The sequence below is a fragment of the Chiloscyllium plagiosum genome, unplaced genomic scaffold, assembly GCF_037043375.1.
Source record: "Chiloscyllium plagiosum isolate Xiang-an unplaced genomic scaffold, Cpla_swu_hap1 HiC_scaffold_4, whole genome shotgun sequence".
Classification (NCBI taxonomy): Eukaryota; Metazoa; Chordata; class Chondrichthyes; order Orectolobiformes; family Hemiscylliidae; genus Chiloscyllium; species Chiloscyllium plagiosum.
This window is the reverse complement of record NW_028270142.1, coordinates 127878377-127896423: the sequence shown is the minus strand read 5'-3', so window position 1 is coordinate 127896423 and position 18047 is coordinate 127878377. Positions and strand designations below refer to the sequence as shown.

The following is an 18047-nucleotide window of genomic DNA, read 5'->3' as shown; positions in this document are numbered from 1 at the left end:
CATTTCTCTGCATTGAACTTCCTCTGTCATCAATCAGCCACTCCATCAACTTGTCAATACTGCATTGAAATTCCACACTTATATTTGCAATGCTGCCAAGTCTAATATCATCTGTAAGCTTTGAAATTGTCCCTTGCACATCAAGATCGAGATAACTTATATCTGTCAGGAGTAAAAAAAGGATCCAATATTGTACGCTACTACAAACCATCCTCTAGCCTGAAAAATACCCATGAAACATTACTATGTTTCTTATTCCTTAGTCAAATTTGTATCCACTTTATTATTGTCCCTTTTTTTTCATTAGCTATGACTTTTCTCACAAGTCTATTCCGTGGCAGTATATTGACTACTTTTTGCAAATCCATATACACCACATTTTGGCAATATCATCAACCCTCGTCAAAAACCTCTAGCAAGTTGGGTAGGCACAGTTTTCCCATGACAAATCTTTGCTGGCTGTTCTAAATTTCCTTTTTAATTTTATCCTGACTAATTGTCTTTAGAAGTTTGCCTTCCACCTTTGTGATTGCTTTTTACAAGAGAATGTAGTTGTGATATTTTCAAGTTCAGGAATTTTTCGCGTGTTTCAAAATAACTTTTTCGCGATTCTCCAAATTGTCCAATTGCATTTGCAGATAGGTAGAAAGGCAAGTTGTGAGAGTAATACAAAGAAATATTGAAAGGTTAAGTAAGTGGGCAAAAATGTTGTCAAGTGGAGTATAATATGGGAAAATGTGAAGTTCATTTTGGAAGTGAGAACGAAAGAATGGAATATTGTTCATTCTTACTTTATTTGAACAGAAATTATAGGAATCTGCAACACAACTTGGGAGAGACTTGTGCACAAAACACAAAGCTAGCACACAGTTGCAGCAGGTAATCAGGAAGTTGAATGGCATGTTGACCCTTTATTTCAGGAGAGTTGGAGTATAAGAGTAGGGAAGTCTTACTATAACTGTATAAAGCGCTGGTGAGACCACATCTGGAAAACCAGGAGCAGTTTTGGTCCCCTTATTGGAAGAAAGATTTCATTTCATTGGAGCAGTCCCAGTTAAATGGACTGGGACTCTATCCACTGGAGTTTAGAAGTATGAGGTGATCTCATTGAAACATACAGAATTTTTAATGGGCTTGACAGGGTAAAGGCAAAGAGGATGTTTTCCCGTGATGAGCGAATCTAGGACCAGAGAGCATCTTCTTAGGATAATGGGGCACCATTTTAAGACTCAGCTGAAGAAGAACGTCTTCTCTCTGAGAGTTGAGAATCTTTGGGGTTCCATGTCACAGAGTTGTGGGAGCAGAGCCCTTTAGTATATTGAAGGCAGAGGTAGATAGATAGATAGATTCGTGACCTAGGGTTACAGGGAAACATAAGAAAGTGGATGTGAGGGATGTTGGATCAGCTGTGATCATATTGAATAGCGGAGTAGGCTTGAAGTGCCAAATAGCTTACTTCTAATCTTTTTTTTGTTCTTATTCATTTCTAAGTATTAGCTTCAAATTTATTGTAAGAAAACGATTTTAATATGTTTTTCAGGTATTTAATTTGAAACCTCTGCAGATTATATTGCCTTCAAAGGAGGATCGAAAATACCCTACAGTAGATTTGGACCTTCACATTCCTTTTCTCTGCTTCAAACCTGAGTGTATCCTTAAGGTAATTACTGCCCCATATTTGGAGTAACACTTGTCATCTCTTGTGGCATGTTTGCGTTCATGTTGTCAATCACTGACTATGCAATTTCTAAGTATAGCCTTACTCTTTGATTCCATCTTAACAATTTCTTTTTGACATAGTGATTACAAAGAACTTTCCCCAAGTCACTGCTTCTAATTCTCAAATTCTAAGCTACCTAAGCTTTGGTCTTCCATTTGCCAGAGTGAGTCATAATTTGCTTCAGGGATGAAACCTAAACACCTTTGTGTATTGGTTACTGAAAAGCTAATAATGTCAAAATGAGCAACATTGGCACTGCAAACTTGCTAGGGAAATGGGAAACTATCTGGACCATGAGGGAATCGGACAAGGAAAATGGGCACCTGGGAATATGTTTAATTACTTCCCTTTTTTAAAAATGGTTTGACATATTTCACTACATTGAACTACCTAACTTATTAAAGCTGTGCTGAATAATTCCTTAGTTTGCCAAGCAGTTTGGTTTGATATTGGCCATACATTTTGATATCCACAGCATCAGAAGCACATAGATGGTTACTTGGCCTTGCATGTCTGTGGTGGCTGTCCACAAAGAGCATTTCACCAAATACAATTCTCATGCCTGCTTCCCATAGCCCTGCATATTTTCTATCTTGGGAGGATGGGTGGTAGGTGGTGACAAAGTGTTTGTGTTACTTGCTAGTAATTCAGAGTTTTAGGTTCATGTTCTGGGGAGATGGATTTGAATACTACCATAGCAGAAAGAAAATCTGCATCCTTCTGTACTCTGGCCCATGTATGACTTAACTGACGGCAATGTGTTTAACTCTTAACTGCCCTCTGAAAATTTTTTCACATGTTTGCAAACTAGTGAACTGCTGAAAAAGTTAGAGAAAAGAAAGAATCCAGATAGACCACCCAGAGCACATGACTAGACAGTGGAAACAGCCCTGTCATAGAGTCATAGAGATGTATAGCATGGAAACAGACCCTTTGGTCTAACCCGTCCATGCCGACCAGATATCCCAACCTAATCTAGTTCCACCTGCCAGAACCCGGCCCATATCCCTCCAACCCTTGCTATTCATAAACCCATCCAAATGCCTTTTAACTGTTGCAATTGTACCAGCCTCCACCACTTCCTCTGGCAGCTCATTCCATACATGTCCCACCGTTTGTGTGAAAAGGTTGCCCCTTAGGTCCTTTTTATATCTTTCCCCTCTCATCCTAAACCTATGCCCTCTAGTTCTGGGCTCCCCCACCCCAGGGAAAAGACTTTGTCTCTTTATCTTATCCATGCTCCTCATAATTTTGTAAACCTCTATAAGGTCACCCCTTAGCCTCTGACGCTCCAGGGAAAACAGCCCATTCAACTTCTCCTTATAGCTCAAATCCTCCAACCCTGGCAACCTCCTTGTAAATCTTTTCTGAACTTTTTCAAGTTTCACAACATCTTTCCAATAGGAAAGAGACCAGAATTGCACGCAATATTCCAACAGTGGCCTAACTAATGTCCTGTACAGCCGCAACATGACCTCCCAACTCCCGTACTCAGTACTCTGACCAATAAAAGAAAGCATACCAAACGCCTTCTGCACTATCCTATCTACCTGTGACTCCACTTTCAAGGAGCTATGAACCTGCACTCCAAGGTCTCTTTGCTCAGCAACACTGTAGGATCTTACCATTAAGTGTATAAGTCCTGCTAAGATTTGTTTTCCCAAAATGCAGCACCTCGCATTTATCTGAATTGAACTCCATCTGCCACTTCTCAGCTCATTGGCGCATCTGGTCAAGATCCTGTTGTAATCTGCGGTAACATTTTTCTTTGTCCACTACACCTCTAATTTTGATGTCATCTGCAAACTTACTAACTGTACCTCTTATGTTCGCATCCAAATCATTTATGTAAATGATTTGGACCCAGCACCGATCCTTGTGGCACTCCACTGGTCACAGGCCTCCAGTCTGAAAATAACCCTCCACCAGAACCCACTGTCTTCTACCATTGAGCCAGTTCTGTATCCAAATGGCTAGTTCTCCCTATATTCAATGAGACCTAACCTTACTGACCAATTTCCCATGGGGAACTTTGTCGAACGCCTTACTGAAGTCCATATAGGTCACATCTACTGCTCTGCCTTCATCAATCCTCTTTGTTACTTCCTCAAAAAACTCAATCAAATTTGTGAGACATGATTTCCCACGCACAAAACCATGTTGACTATCCCTAATCAGTCCTTGCCTTTCCAAATACATGTGCATCCTGACCCTCAGGATTCCCTCCAACAACTTGCCCACCACTGATGTCAGGTTCACTGGTCTATAGTTCCCTGGCTTCTCCTTACTACCCTTCTTAAATAGTGGCACCACGTTAGCCAACCTCCAGTCTTCAGGCACCTCACCTGTGACTATGAATGATACAATGCTACAAAATCCTCCTTATTAATATCGGGGCTTGTACTAAAATTGGGATTGCTGTCTCATAGACTAGTTTTAAAAAAAAACAGCCGAATACATTCATTTTCATGGAATTATGTCCAAGAAACAACCGGCACCATTCCTGTCACAGTCGAGATGGTGGCATATGTGACGATGCTCATTTAACAAGTTTATATTGTCTTGGTTTTTTTTTTCCAGGGGGGTCGTAAGACAAAAGTTCTGATATGTCTGGGTTTATCTACTTGAAGAAGCTTTTAAGTTTAAAAAAAACACTCATACAATGAAAGGGGAGTGGCCAGTTCTCTCAGCTCAGCTTTTCTCTGGTTTGTTTTGGTTTTCGCAATCTGGCTGTTTTGCAGCTGCTCGTCAGTTTTTGAGGCTGCTGGTCAAAGGCATAGCTCCATGCTGACCCTCTTTCTCTGTGACACCTCTCCTGTAAGAATCTGTGTTTGATTTTTACCTTTTTTGCCAAGGGGGTGTTTATGGGGATGTTGCAACTATTGGAACAACATCATTAAGTTGCGATGGAGTCATTTGGATTTTCAGAGAAGTTATGTTATTCTATATTTTTGATCTCTTTTTGTCCATGTCTAAATAAATTTTATTTTGTTTGAAACTGAGTGGTTGGGCCAGCTGCATCATTCCTAGAATATCCACTATACACCTGCTTAAAACAACTAGAAAAGTCAGGGTGTGGGCTACCTTCTGGAAATGTTTTGAGGGGGTCTGGCCGGGTCCATAACGTATACAGTTGGGAGCCATCAACATTGATTCCAGATCCCAAGCTGGATGTGTCATGAACGACTTGGTTGCTGAATTGGGTCAGTAGCAGCTGGTGAAAGAACCACTAGGGAAAATAAGTACATCGACACCAATTGCATGATGGCTCTGTGGTTAGCACCACAGCCTCACAGCACTAGGGACCTGGCTTTGATTCTGGTCTTGGGAAGCTGTCTGTCTGTATGGAGTTTGCATGTTCTCCCTGTGTCTATGTGGGTTTCCGCTGAATGCTCCATTTTCCTCCTATGCTCCAAAAAGGTGCAGGCTAGGTGGATTAGCAATGGTAAATGCAGAGTTACAGGGATAGAATAGAGGCTGGCTCTAGGTGGAATGCACTTCGGAGTGTCAGTGCAGACTCTATGGGCCAAATAGCCTCTTGCCACACCATACTGATTCTGTGATTCTTCAATTAATCCATTCGTATTAGTTCTTCAGGATTGCGTCCTAGCCCAGCCATCTTCAGCTGCTTCATCAAAGGCATTCCCTATGTCAAAAGGTCAGAAGTGGAGACATTTGCTGACAGTTGCTCAGCATTCAGTACAATTCTGACTCCTTAGGTACTGAAGTAGTCTGTGTCCATATGCAGCAAGATCAGGACAACATCCACAGCCTTGGGCTGACAAGTGACAAGTAACATTTCTGCCTTAAGTGCTAGGTAATAGCAGGAGGTTTCATGACCACGTTTGACAATATCATAATGTTTTTTGGGGTCTGGAGTCAATTTGAGGTCTTCAAAGGCAACTTCCTCTTTACTGTATACCGTAGTACCACCACCTTTGAGTCAGTCTTGTTGTTGGGCTCGGACATACCCAGTGATGGTAATAGCTGGAACATGTCTGTATTCCCAATTCCTCCGCTTTCGTCGTATCTGCTCCCAGGGAGGACCAGTTCCACCACAGAACACACCAGATGGCCTCCTTCTTTAGAGACCTCAATTTCCCTTCCCACGTGGTTAAAGATGCCCTCCAATGCATCTTGTCCACATCCCGCACCTCCACCCTCAGACCCAACCCCTCCAACCATAACAAGGACAGATCCCCCCTGGTGCTCACCTTCGACCCTACCAATCTTTGCATAAACCCAATCATCCGCCGACATTTCCGCCACTTAAAAAGACCCCACCACCAGGGATATATTTCCCTCCCCACCCCTTTCCGCCTTCCGCAAAGACCATTCCCTCCATGACTACCTGGTCAGGTCCAAGCCCCCCAACAACCCACCATCCCGTCCTGTCACCTTCCCCTGCCACCGCAGGAATTGCAAAACCTGCGCCCACACCTCCTCCCTCACCTCCAATTTAGGCCCCAAAGGAGCTTTCCACATCCATCAAAGTTCTACCTGCACATCCACCAATATCATTTACTGTTCCGTTGCTCCCGATCCGGTTTCCTCTACATTGGGGAGACTGGACGCCTCCTAGCAAAGCGCTTTAGGGAACATCTCCGGGACACCCGCACCAATCAATCACACCGCCCTGTGGCCCAAAATTTCAACTCTCCCTCCCACTCTGCTGAGGACATGGAGGTCCTGAGCCTCCTTCACCGCCGCTCCCTCACCACCTGATGCCTGGAGGAAGAATGCCTCATCTTCCGTCTTGGAACACTTCAACCCAGGGCATCAATGTGGACTTCACCAGCTTCCTCATTTCCCCTTCCCCCACCTCACCCCAGCTCCAAACTTCCAGCTCAGCACTGTCCCCATGACTTGTCCTACCTGCCTATCTTCCTTTCCACCTATCCACTTCACCCTCCTCTCTGACCTATCACCTTCATCCCCACCCCCATTCACCTATTATACTCTGTGCTACTTTCTCCCCACCCCCACCCTCCTCTCATTTATCTCTCCACCCTGCAGGCACTCTGCCTCTATTCCTGATGAAAGGCTTTTGCCCGAAATGTCGATTTTCCTGCTCCTCGGATGCTGCCTGAATTGCTGTGCTTTTCCATCACCACTCTAATCTAGAATCTGGTTTCCAGCATCTGCAACCCTTGTTTTTACCTAGTATATCTATGTCAGGCTGTTACTTAACTCGCTTGTGGGCCAGCTGCTAACTAAACAAGGAGGACTTGGAGAGTTTATGGCACAACGTATGCTATTGTCATTTCTGATGCTTTGATCGATGTCAGTGGTCTACCTGGTTTCATTCCTTCTTTCAGACTTTGTAACAGTTTGTTAGAACTGACTGGCTTGTTACACCATTTCAGAAAGCAGTTATGAGGTAATCACATTGCTCCAGCAGTTCAAAAAGATAGCTCACCATCTTCTCCAGGATATCTGCATTAAATGCTGGCCTAGCTACTGATTCCCACATCCCACAAATGAATAAAAATCAAAACACCATTTCCTCTCGAATACCTTGCACCACACTCCTAGCTGGTGTATTCCAGAACCTAAGCACTTGTTGCATTCTCTTTTTCTCAATCCTCCCATAAATGGAAACAGTTTCTTGTCATCTACTCTGTTTAGGTGCCTTATGGTCTTTTTAAAAAGTTCTTTCATGGATATGAACACTGCTGGTCAGACCAGCATTTGTTGCCCATGAGATCAGTAAACAGGCAACATTGTGGTTTTGGAGACATGCATGTGGGCCTGACCAGGGAAGGATAGCAGATTGATTCCCTTGAGAGATATTCATAAAATAAATGAATTTTTATGGCAATTGATGATTTTCTGGTCATCATCTGACACTGGCTTTCAGAATGTATTGATTAACTGAATTTAATCAATATGTATTGATTAACATGTATTTGTATGCATGTTCTCCAGGACAGTATCCTGGGTCTTTTGGATTATTAGTCCTAACACATTACTATACAATAACTACCAACATGCCACTGTTTTCCTATACAGTTTTTAAAACTTTGATCAAATCTCCTCGTATTTTCTTCTACAAGATAAGTCTCCATTTCTGCAACGAATCTAGTTAACTGAGTTTCCTTAAGAACTTGAGAGATGTTTCTGTGCTCTCTCTCATGCTTTCACACCCTGAAGTGTGATATCAGAACTGAACTCAGTATGACAACTGAGGCTGAACCAGTGTTTTGCCTAAGTTTAATATAACTTTTTTTGCTTTTGTGGTGCACACCCCAATTAGTACAGCAAAGGATGCTCTAATCATTTATTTACCTATCTCTCGATTTGTCACCTCCAATGATTTATGCACGTTTCTTTACACCTGTGCTATTGTTAGAATTCTACCGTTTATTTGGTATTGTGTTTCTGCATGCTACCAAAACTTCTCACTTTATCTTGTGTTCAAATTACTAATGTAAGTAGGCCAGGCATGTACCAGCAATGAATACATTAGGAATAGCTCATGGATCTACTCAGAAGTTTCATTGCTAAATTTTTTTTTGGAGGAAACTTTGTGCCATCATTGAATTAAAAAAAATGTAATACTTTCACAGTATGTGGAAGTGGCTGGTTAGGCCAGCATTTATTGTTCAGCCTAGATACCCTTGAGAAGGTATAGTGAACTGTTTTCTTGAACATATGTAGTCCATTTGGAGTAAGTACACCCTTAATGTTATTAGGAGCAAGTTCCAGGATTTTGACCCAGCAATGCTGCATGAAAGGCAATATATTTCCAAGTTAGGATGTTAAGTGGTTTTGAGAGGAATTTGTAGGTGGTGAAGTTCCCATCTATCTGCTGCCCTTGTCTTTTTGATTGTAGTGGTTGTGGCTTTGAAGTCACATGGAAAGTGCAGTTGATGTAGTTGAAGTCTTTTTTTCTTTTCTGCATTTTTGAGTATAGGCTGCATTGTTTGCTTGAACAATGCCTCATTGATCATAATTTATGGAATGCAGTGTTCCTGATTTTAGTGAAAAATAATAGTAATGTTGAATGGTGTGTAGATGTGAATTGATTTTAAGGATAAGTGAAATGCTGAAAGAGAATAAATGCCAAATATTAATGATTTCTTTCTTTTTACCTCAGATCCTGACATGTTTTTTAATTGAACAGAGGATAGTCCTTCTGTCAGCTGATTGGTCTTTGCTGACACTTGTTGCAGAATGTTTTGTTCTCTATCTTCATCCACTTCAGTGGCAACATACCTATGTGCCTATCCTGTCCAAAGGCATGATGGATTTTCTAATGGCACCAACAGCTTTTTTGATGGGCTGCCATGTTGATTACTTTAATAACATTAACTCTGTAAGTATTGTGATATATGTCTGTGTACATATATTTATAGATACTATCCCAGCCAATGGTATTACTGGGCAGGTCAGATTTCTGAGTGGAATCTGTTTTGATAAATGTAAGTTGTTTATTTTGTTTCTTTTTTTACTGTGGAATTCAGTCACTGAATGTATTCATGTGGCATCTAATGAACATTTAACAAAAATACTAAAAGTTTATTACACCGGAAAAGTACAATCTATATCACCTGATACAAGAACAATTGGAAAAACATTATTACAAACATCAAAAAAAAGATTCATTCTATTCCCAGAATTGGAGACACTCACCACCATGCCCTTATCTTTAAACTAAGACGACTTCTTCCTTTGGCATAACTGTAATTTGTTTCCTTTCAGCATTCACTCCATACTATATTCTTCATACTATATTCTTTTGTAAATGTCTCTCAAAGACCCTTTAAATAAATTGCTGACTTAGCACACTTATTATTTCACACTAGACTTCCCCAAATTACGTTTTAAAGGTTTTATAAGATGTCTTCTTCTTTGATACTTCCAGACTTCTAGAGCATTCTTTGTGCTAACCTTGATACCTTACATGACTTCTCCTTAGCCTTTGTCAGACTTTGACAGAGCTGCTAATAATGCTTCTGATGTAAGAACTTACTGTCTGTATTAACTTGCTCTGGCCCTCTCTCACTTTCTTTCTTTAGATTATAAAACCCAAGTCTGCAAACACTTTAACAATTATCTCCCAGGCAGATTGCATATTATTTAATGAAACACTCATAACTTCTTGTAAATGCTTGTAAAGATAATCAGAGGGTTAGATAGGGTGGACAGGGAGACAGGGCAAACACGAGGGGACACAACTTTAAAGTGAGGGGAGATAGGCATAAGACAGATGTCAGAGGTAGTTTCTTTACTCAGAGAGTAGTAAGGGTATGGAATGCTTTGCCTGCAAAGGTAGTAGATTCGCCAAGTTTAAGTGCATTTAAGTCGTCATTGGACAGGCATATGGACGTACATGGAATAGTGTAGGTGGGATGGGCTTCAGATTAGTATGACAGGGCGGCGCAACATCGAGGGCCGAAGAACCTGTACTGCGCTGTAATGTTCTATGCTACTTTGAACTCTCTGTTCAAAATTACTTTCTGATCTTCTTAAAAATAGATATCAGACTTTCACAGAACCGAAGACTAAAATCCATTTTTTCCGCTGTAGAAACCAAGTTCCTAAATAAATATAATATATTATTATATATTCATTACATATACCTTAAAATGTAAGGATAGTAGAATTTTAAAATATATATCTTTTCTCCTCTTTTCCTGATATCCATGAAAATGGGAAACGTTTCGGAGTTGAGATTAATAACAAGTAAAATATTACTTGTGTCTTGGCCCTTCCAGGAAGATTAATTGCCTCACTTGCTGCATCTACCAGAAGTTTTCTTTGATACCATTCCTGGTTCTTCAAGGTGACCAGAAAATAGAAATTTTGCTCTCTTGCATTGATCCTATATGCAGCATTGATCTTTGCAGTACTAACAGCATTACAATCAAATGACTTTTAAATTTGAAAATAGTACATTACGCTTACCTGGATGACTACAGCTCCAACAACACTTGAGAAGTTTACTATTTATTCACCCGCTGGACATGGGCATCATTGTCTGGTCTAGCATTTATTGCTCATCCCTAGCTGCCCTTGAGAAGGTGGTAGTAAGCTGCCTTCTCAAACTGCTGAAGGCTATGTACTTTCAGTAGATCCTCAATGCCATGAGTGAAGGACATACCAGGATTTCGTCCCAATGACACTGAAGGAATTACAGAATTGTTCCAAGTCAGGATGTGAGTGGCTTGAAGGAGAATTTGCAGATGGTGGTGTTCCCATGTATTTCATGCCCTTGTCCTTCAAGATTGTAGGAATCATGTTTTTGGAAGGTGCTGTTTAAGGTTCATCGAATTTCTGTAGTGCATCTTATAGATGGAACACACTTTTCTACTGCACGTTGGTGGTAGAGGGAGTGGATCTGGTGTCAATTTAGCAGTCTGCTTTGACCTGGATGGTGTCAGGCTTCTTGTATCTTAAGGAGCAGCACTCATCCAGGCAAATGGGTGCATTCCACCACACTCCTGACCTGTATCTTTGTAGATGGTGACTTGACACCATTTTGGACAAAGCATACTTGATTGTTTTGTTTGTTAATGGATGTATGCCATTCACACCCTCCACCACAGGTACAAGCAAACACCTGTGTGCACCATCTATAAGATATGCTGCAGAAATTCATCAAGGCTCCTTAGACAGGAGCTGAGGAACTTAACCAGGTTGATTTTGGAAATGTATGTTGCCTATTTCTAATTGCTTTTGAACTGGTTGACTTACTGTCTGTCCAGTGCTCTAGCATCTGGAGTATTGTGTGCAATACTAGTCATTGTACTTGCAGAAAGATGTTAATATATTGGAAGCAGTTCAGAGAAGGTTGACTAGGTTAGAATCTGGAATAAGTGGTTGGCCTTCTGAGGAATTGCTAGACAGACCCGGCCTGAACCATCTGAGGTTTAGAAGAGTCCGAGAGTAGTTAATTAAAACAGAAAAGATCCTGAGCGGACTTGACCAGGTGGTTGTGGAAAAGATATTTTTTCTTGTGGGAGAATCTAGAACGCAAGGTCATAGTTTAAAATAAAGAATCATCCATTTAAGATAGAGATGAAGAAATTTTTTTTAATCAGAGTGTTATGAGATTTTTCCTTTCCACAAAAGACAATGGATGCAGAATCTTTAAATATTTTTAAGGCAGAGCTGTTAGTTTCCTGATTACCAAAAGGACAAATATTACCGAGAATATACAGGAATGTAGAGTTGAGGTTAAAAACAGGTCAGCTATGTCTTATTTAATGGTGGAACAGGCTTGAAGGGTTGAGGGGCCTACTCCTATTTCTTGCTCGTATGGCAACACCTTCCAAAACTGTGACCATTGCCATTTAGAAGAGCAGCAGATACATTGGACAACAATGACTATATAGCAGTACCCAACACCTGCAAATTTCCCTCCAAGCCACTCACCATCCTAACTTAAATTGCTGTTCCTTCAGTGTCGCTGGGTGAAAATCCTGGCACTTATTTCCTGACAACATTGTCGGTGTCCCTTGGCCAAAGGGACTGTGATGGATTAAGAAAGTGGCTCACTGTTACCTTTTCAAGGGCAGCTAGGGATGTACAGTATATGCTGGCCCACTTAGAAGAGCCACCATACAATGTATGAACTATAAAAAGCTGTAGCTGGTCTTGTTATGAGGAGCAAAGAAATTGAGTATGTGCTGCTCAAGTTAGCTGACAAAACCTGAAGAAATGTAACTCAATTTAAACAACTTGAAAAATAATTTGGAAGTCTTGATCATTTGGGTATATTGTGAGTCTCCACCAGAGAGATCCCTCAAAACAATCCAAGTTTCCATCGATTGAAAGTTAAGATTGCTGGATATTGTTGTGAATGAGGTAAATCAAACTTCTATTTTTCTTGCATTCTATGCACAAGCAGAAGTGTTTCCTTTTTCTCTTTTGAATCAGGCCATGCTTCCCTCAAATATTCTGTGTGGAGTTTGCACATTCTCCCTGTGTCTGCGTGGGTTTTCTCCCACAGTCCAGAAATGTGCAGATTAGATGGATTAGCCATGTTAAATTGCCAGTGATGTCCAGGGACATGCAAGTGGGTGGATTAGTCATAGAGATGTACAAGACGGAAACAGACCTTTCATTCCAACTCGCCCATGCCGACGAGATATCCTAACCTAATCTAGTCCCACTTGCCAGCACCTGACCCATATCCCTCTTAACCCTTTCTATTCATATACCCATCCAGATGCCGTTTGTACTTGCCGTTTGCAATTGTACTAGCATTCACCACTTCCTCTGGCAGCTCATTCCATACACATACCACCCTCTGTGAAATAGTTGTCCCTTGGGTCTCTTTTATATTTTTCCCTTCTCACCCTAAACCTATGCCCTCTAGTTCTGGACTCTTCCACCCCAGGGAAAATACTTTGTCTATTTATCTTATCCATGCCCCTCATGATTTTGTAAACCTCTATAAGGTCACCCCTCAGCCTCTGACGCTCCAGGGAAAACAGCCCAAGCACATTCAACCTCTCCCAAAGCTCAAATCCTCCAACTCTGGCAACATCCTTGTAACCCTGGCATTTCCCAGATTTACAGGTATAGGATGGGGTTGGGTCCGAATGGGATGATCTTTGAAGGTTGTTGTGGACTTGATGGGCTGAATAGCCTGTTTCCACACTGTAGGGTGTCTTTGAAATGCAGGCACATAGAACTAGTTTAGTTTGGGGAAACTTGGTCAGCATAGACAAGTTGAACTGAAGGGTCAATTTCTATGCTGTATGATTCTATGCATATGCCTACAAGAGTCCAGTTTGTAAAGTGACCAGCATTAAACTATCTTGAGGTTAAATCAGAAGTATAGTTTATTCATACTTTCAAATCTGGGGAATAATTGTTGTAACGTAGACATAGAGTCATATAAGGAAGAAAAAGAAATGGAAATGGGTTACAATAAAAAATAACTTAAATGATATTTTTAAAGTCGAAAATGTGGACGGTTAATTCCTGTAGAAACACCAATTCAGGCATGTTGAGCTAACCAAGATTTGGAGAGTGATTTTCAGCTAACCAAGGCAGAGTTACATCATTCATTTTGAAGTTAATTAATGTAACATTGATGTGTAGAGACTTGGTCCACTTTTAAGTCTAATTCGGGGTTTCTTTCTGAACTAGTTTTGAAGCAGCTTACTTGGACTTGAGACAAGCTGGGCTACTGACCTTGGTCTGCTGATGGTCTTGTAGATTCAAATCACTTGGACAGTCAAAGAAGTCTGGTTGTAACAAGCTGGTTGAATTCATAGCAGACTGAAGCAAGGGTATCCAGAACTTAAGATTAATCAAAACTCTTGGCCTATGAAATGTTTGTGTCAGAGTTTCTGGATCAGCCAGTGTCTATGTCCTGGTCAAGACCATTGTTTATTGTGAGACCTGGATAGTCAGCCATTAGCACTTTGCAGGTATAATGAATTTTGATAGCTGTCTTTATTTACCAGACTCTGCTGATAAGTCATGTTATGGATTATTGTTTTACGTTTGCTGACTGCAAGACCCACACAATACAAGATTTGAGGAGGTTGGTGTCTGAGTTTTAGCCTGGTAACTTTCAAGAATTGTAGTTAGCTTACATGGTGTGATCAATGGTAAGCACATTTTAGTCCAGCAAAGTCCATTTTAAAACATAAAGAAGAAATTAGATTTTAAACCAATTTATGATCTCATCATGTCTTTTATTGACCTGACCATATGACAAGAAAGAAAATAGTTAGTTTGTCATCCATCTGATATGGAAATGGCCATTTCCTGTATCTAAGAGTTCAGTATTTTAATTTTTAAAAAATGTTCAGGACAATAAATAGAACAATATAAACTACCGCATTCCAGAAAATTTTAAAGAAAATTGTATTGAATTGAAACAATTTAAATCATATGTATAAAGTCTAAAATTTACTTTATTTGCTCTTAATTATATAGGAAATTGAAGGCTTAATATTGGTGAACATCGATGAAGGAACTATTAAATCATCAGACTTGTCAGATATCAAAATAGATATGCCTGAAATTCCTTTAGAAGCAGCAGAGTGTTTTATACAAAGGTAAATATAATGGAAAGACTGTCTTGTTATTTTTACTTTTTGCTATAATTGTGGTTTGAAATAAGAAAAGAACGTCTTAAAAAAAAACAAGGATGGCTGAAGGTTTACTACATGTTTTGAAAAAACAAACCTGACACTGATAGTAGGTATCTTTTATACAGCTGCTTATTCATTGAAGTGTAGTTTGTATAAAAGCTGGAACCTTGGAATTGTGTACAGATGGAGCTTTGGCTGGCAACAAGTCACAGAATGATTTGTCGACTAGTGAAAAGTTATCAATAACCAATCTTCAGCCTGCCAACAGCCATATGATCGGTTTAATTTTTTTTATTCTCTTGGGCATGTGCATGGCTGCCTGCCAATATGTATTGTCTGACCCTAGTTGCCCTTGAGAAGGTTGTGGTGAGCTGTTTTCTTGAGCCACTAGAGTCCATGTGCTGAAGTTAGACCAACAATGTTGTTAGGGAAGAAATTCCAGGATTATACTCTGCAACAGTGAGGGAATAGAGATATATTTTCAAGCCAGGATGGTGAGTGGCTTGGATTGGAATTTGCAGGTGGTGTGATCCCTTGTTCTTCCAGTTTGAAGTTGTTGCCTGCTTGGAAAGTGCTGTCTAAGGATCTTTGTCAAATTTCTGCAGTGTATCTTGTAGGTAATACACACTGAAGCTACTGAGTATTGGTGGTGGAGGAGGTGTAGATGTGGGGCCACTTAAGTGGGTTGCTTTGGCCTGGATGGTGTCAGGCTTCTCTGAATGCTGTGGGAACTACACTAAACCAGGCAAGTGGTGAGTATTCAATTACACTCTTGACTTGTGCCTCAGACTTGTCAGATATCAAATTAGACATAGCTAAAATTCCTTTTGGAAGGAGCAGAATGTCAGTGAGCAAGTTATTACTGAGAAGGTGCTGTTTGATATCACTGTTGATGACACTTTACATCACTTTATGGATGATTGGGAATAGACTGGTGCAGTAATCCACTGGTTTGGATCTGTCCTGCTATTTGTGTATGGGACAAACCTGGGCAATTTTCTACATTATTGAGTAGATATCAGTAGTGTACAACTAGTGTACCGGAACAACTTGGCCAGGGTTGAGGAAAGCTCTGAAGCACAAGTCTCCAGTACTGCTGCCGGAATGTTGTTAGGGCCCATAACCTTTGAAATATCCAGTGCCTCCAATGTGCCGTGAATCAAATTGGCTGAAGACTGGTACCTGTGATGCTGGGAACCTGTTGAGGAGGCTGAGTTTAATCGTCAACTTTGTGCTTCTGGCTGAAGTGAGTCAAATAAGCGCAAGGTGATCTACAGTCAGTTTCCCATCTGATGAAATGGATGATAATGACTTCAAACAGAAATCTTCATTTGTGGTCTAACCCTCTTTAATAAACCAAGAAACATACTCTGAGCTTGAGCATGAATATAATCAGCAGCCTTCCCACAACCTCCACTCTCACCCATTTCATTTCTCCTCCTTCTGTCCTTGTGGAGGAGAGCCCTCTCCCATACCATACACAGACATGCACACGTTCATTTCGTGACATGCTTCAGCCTTATCTTCAGGCTGAGCTCTCCCTTCATTGAGGATGGGGTTATTTGTGGAGCTTCTTCCTTTAGTGAGTTGTGAATGGTGGTGGATAATTAAACAACTTGATGTGGCAAGACTGCATAATTTAGATTTGATCCTTTCGGTTATGGGATTGCTTAGCTATGTCAGTCACTTGGTGCTAATGCTGTTGGCAAGCATGTAGTCCTGTTTGGTAGCTTCCCCAGGCTGACACCTCATTTTTAGCTATACCTGCGGCTGCTCATGATATGCTCTCCTGCACTCTCCATTGAAACAATTTTTATGGTTATGGTTGAATAGGGAATATGCCAGATCAAGAGGTTGCAGATTATGTTATAGAGTATGATTTCTGCTGCTGTTGATAGCTACTGTGCCTTATGGATGCCCAGCATTGAGTTGCTGGATTTGTTTTAAATTTGTCTGATTTGCCATGGTGATAGTGCCATACAACACGGTGGAGGGGATTCTCTGTCTGAATACTGAATTTTGTCTCTATAACTGTACAAATGTCATTCATATTAATACTGTCATGGACAGATGCATCTGTTGCAGGCAGCTTGGTGAGATGAGGCCATCTTTCCCTCTTGATGGTTTCTGCACTACCTGCTGCAGATCCAGTCTCGCAGCTGTTATTTAGGACCTGACCAGTTCCAACAGTAATGCTGTTACCGAATCACTCTTGGTGGTTGACATTAAAATTCCTCTACCCAGAGTACATTTTGTGCTGCTGCCGCTGTCATTACTTCCGCCAAGTGTTGCTCAACATGGAGGATCATGTTGATGATTCATCAGCTAAGGGAGCATTGTACATGGTAACCAAGAAGAGGTTTCCTTGTCTAAGTTTAACCTGATCCCAGAGACTTCACGAGGTCCAGAATCAATGTTGAGGACTCCCAGGGTGACTCCCTCCTGACTGCATACCACTATGCTACCACCTCTGCTGGGTCTGCCCTGCCAGTAGGTATTAATTTTTAAAAGGTCTGAAGTGTGCTGCTTTTCTGCTCATTTTAATGTGGCTCACTTGGAATTGATATCCCTTGCTATGAAATGGACAAATCCTTCAAAACTTTTCCTAGCTTTTACTAACCTTTTATTTAAAGTTGTACCCTTCATTTGAATCCTTTATTTTCTTACAATTTAATTACATTAGAAATTGCTTTATTGGTTTTGATTCTAACTCAAAAATTTTGTGCCTGCCTAATGCAAATAGCTATATTTCATGAAGTGATAATCAACCTATTATCTCAAGCTAAATTACTTCAATGGGTGTTTAATTTGAACTAGTTAGATGGTATGCAATTTGATCAATCTTTTTATTATTTGGAATTGGATTGACAATTTTGGAATGCTAATTGGAATTTATTGCAATTCTGTCAGGAATTCTTGATGAAGAGCTTATGCTGCCTGACCTACTGTGCTTTTCCAGTGCCGCATTTTTTGGCTCTGATCTCCAGCATCTGTAGTCCTCATTTTTTCCCCACAAGAGACAAGTCCAGCTCAAAATTTAAGACTACCAGTCTGGTATTACAATATACACAATAGCTGTGGACAATAAGATAATCTGTTGATAATTGTTTTAAATTGCTATGTTATAATAACTTGCATCATTTACTAATTAACTTTTTGTTTGTTTCCTCTGTGCAAGATACCTCCAATGTCATAAGGATTCATATTATTAAAGATGGTATATGTATTCCACTATTCTTGAGTCTTTTGATTCTTCGGCTAAAGAA

At 40.5% G+C, this 18047-nt stretch overlaps 1 protein-coding gene across 5 annotated transcripts in view; it reads left to right on the top strand.

The window, feature by feature from the left end:
* Nucleotides 1-18047, top strand: part of dennd3a (DENN/MADD domain containing 3a) — a 105905-nt gene that overhangs the window by 36385 nt on the left and 51473 nt on the right. For all 5 annotated transcript variants that reach the window (XR_015757047.1, XM_087986650.1, XM_087986647.1 and 2 more), the window contains exons 7-9: nucleotides 1541-1660; nucleotides 8820-9038; nucleotides 14624-14745. Coding sequence is in view for 4 of the 5 variants with exons in the window: in XM_087986650.1 (XP_087842776.1) it covers nucleotides 1541-1660; nucleotides 8820-9038; nucleotides 14624-14745 (461 nt within the window). In the remaining variant the exon portion in view is untranslated. The remainder of the gene's footprint in view (nucleotides 1-1540; nucleotides 1661-8819; nucleotides 9039-14623; nucleotides 14746-18047) is intronic.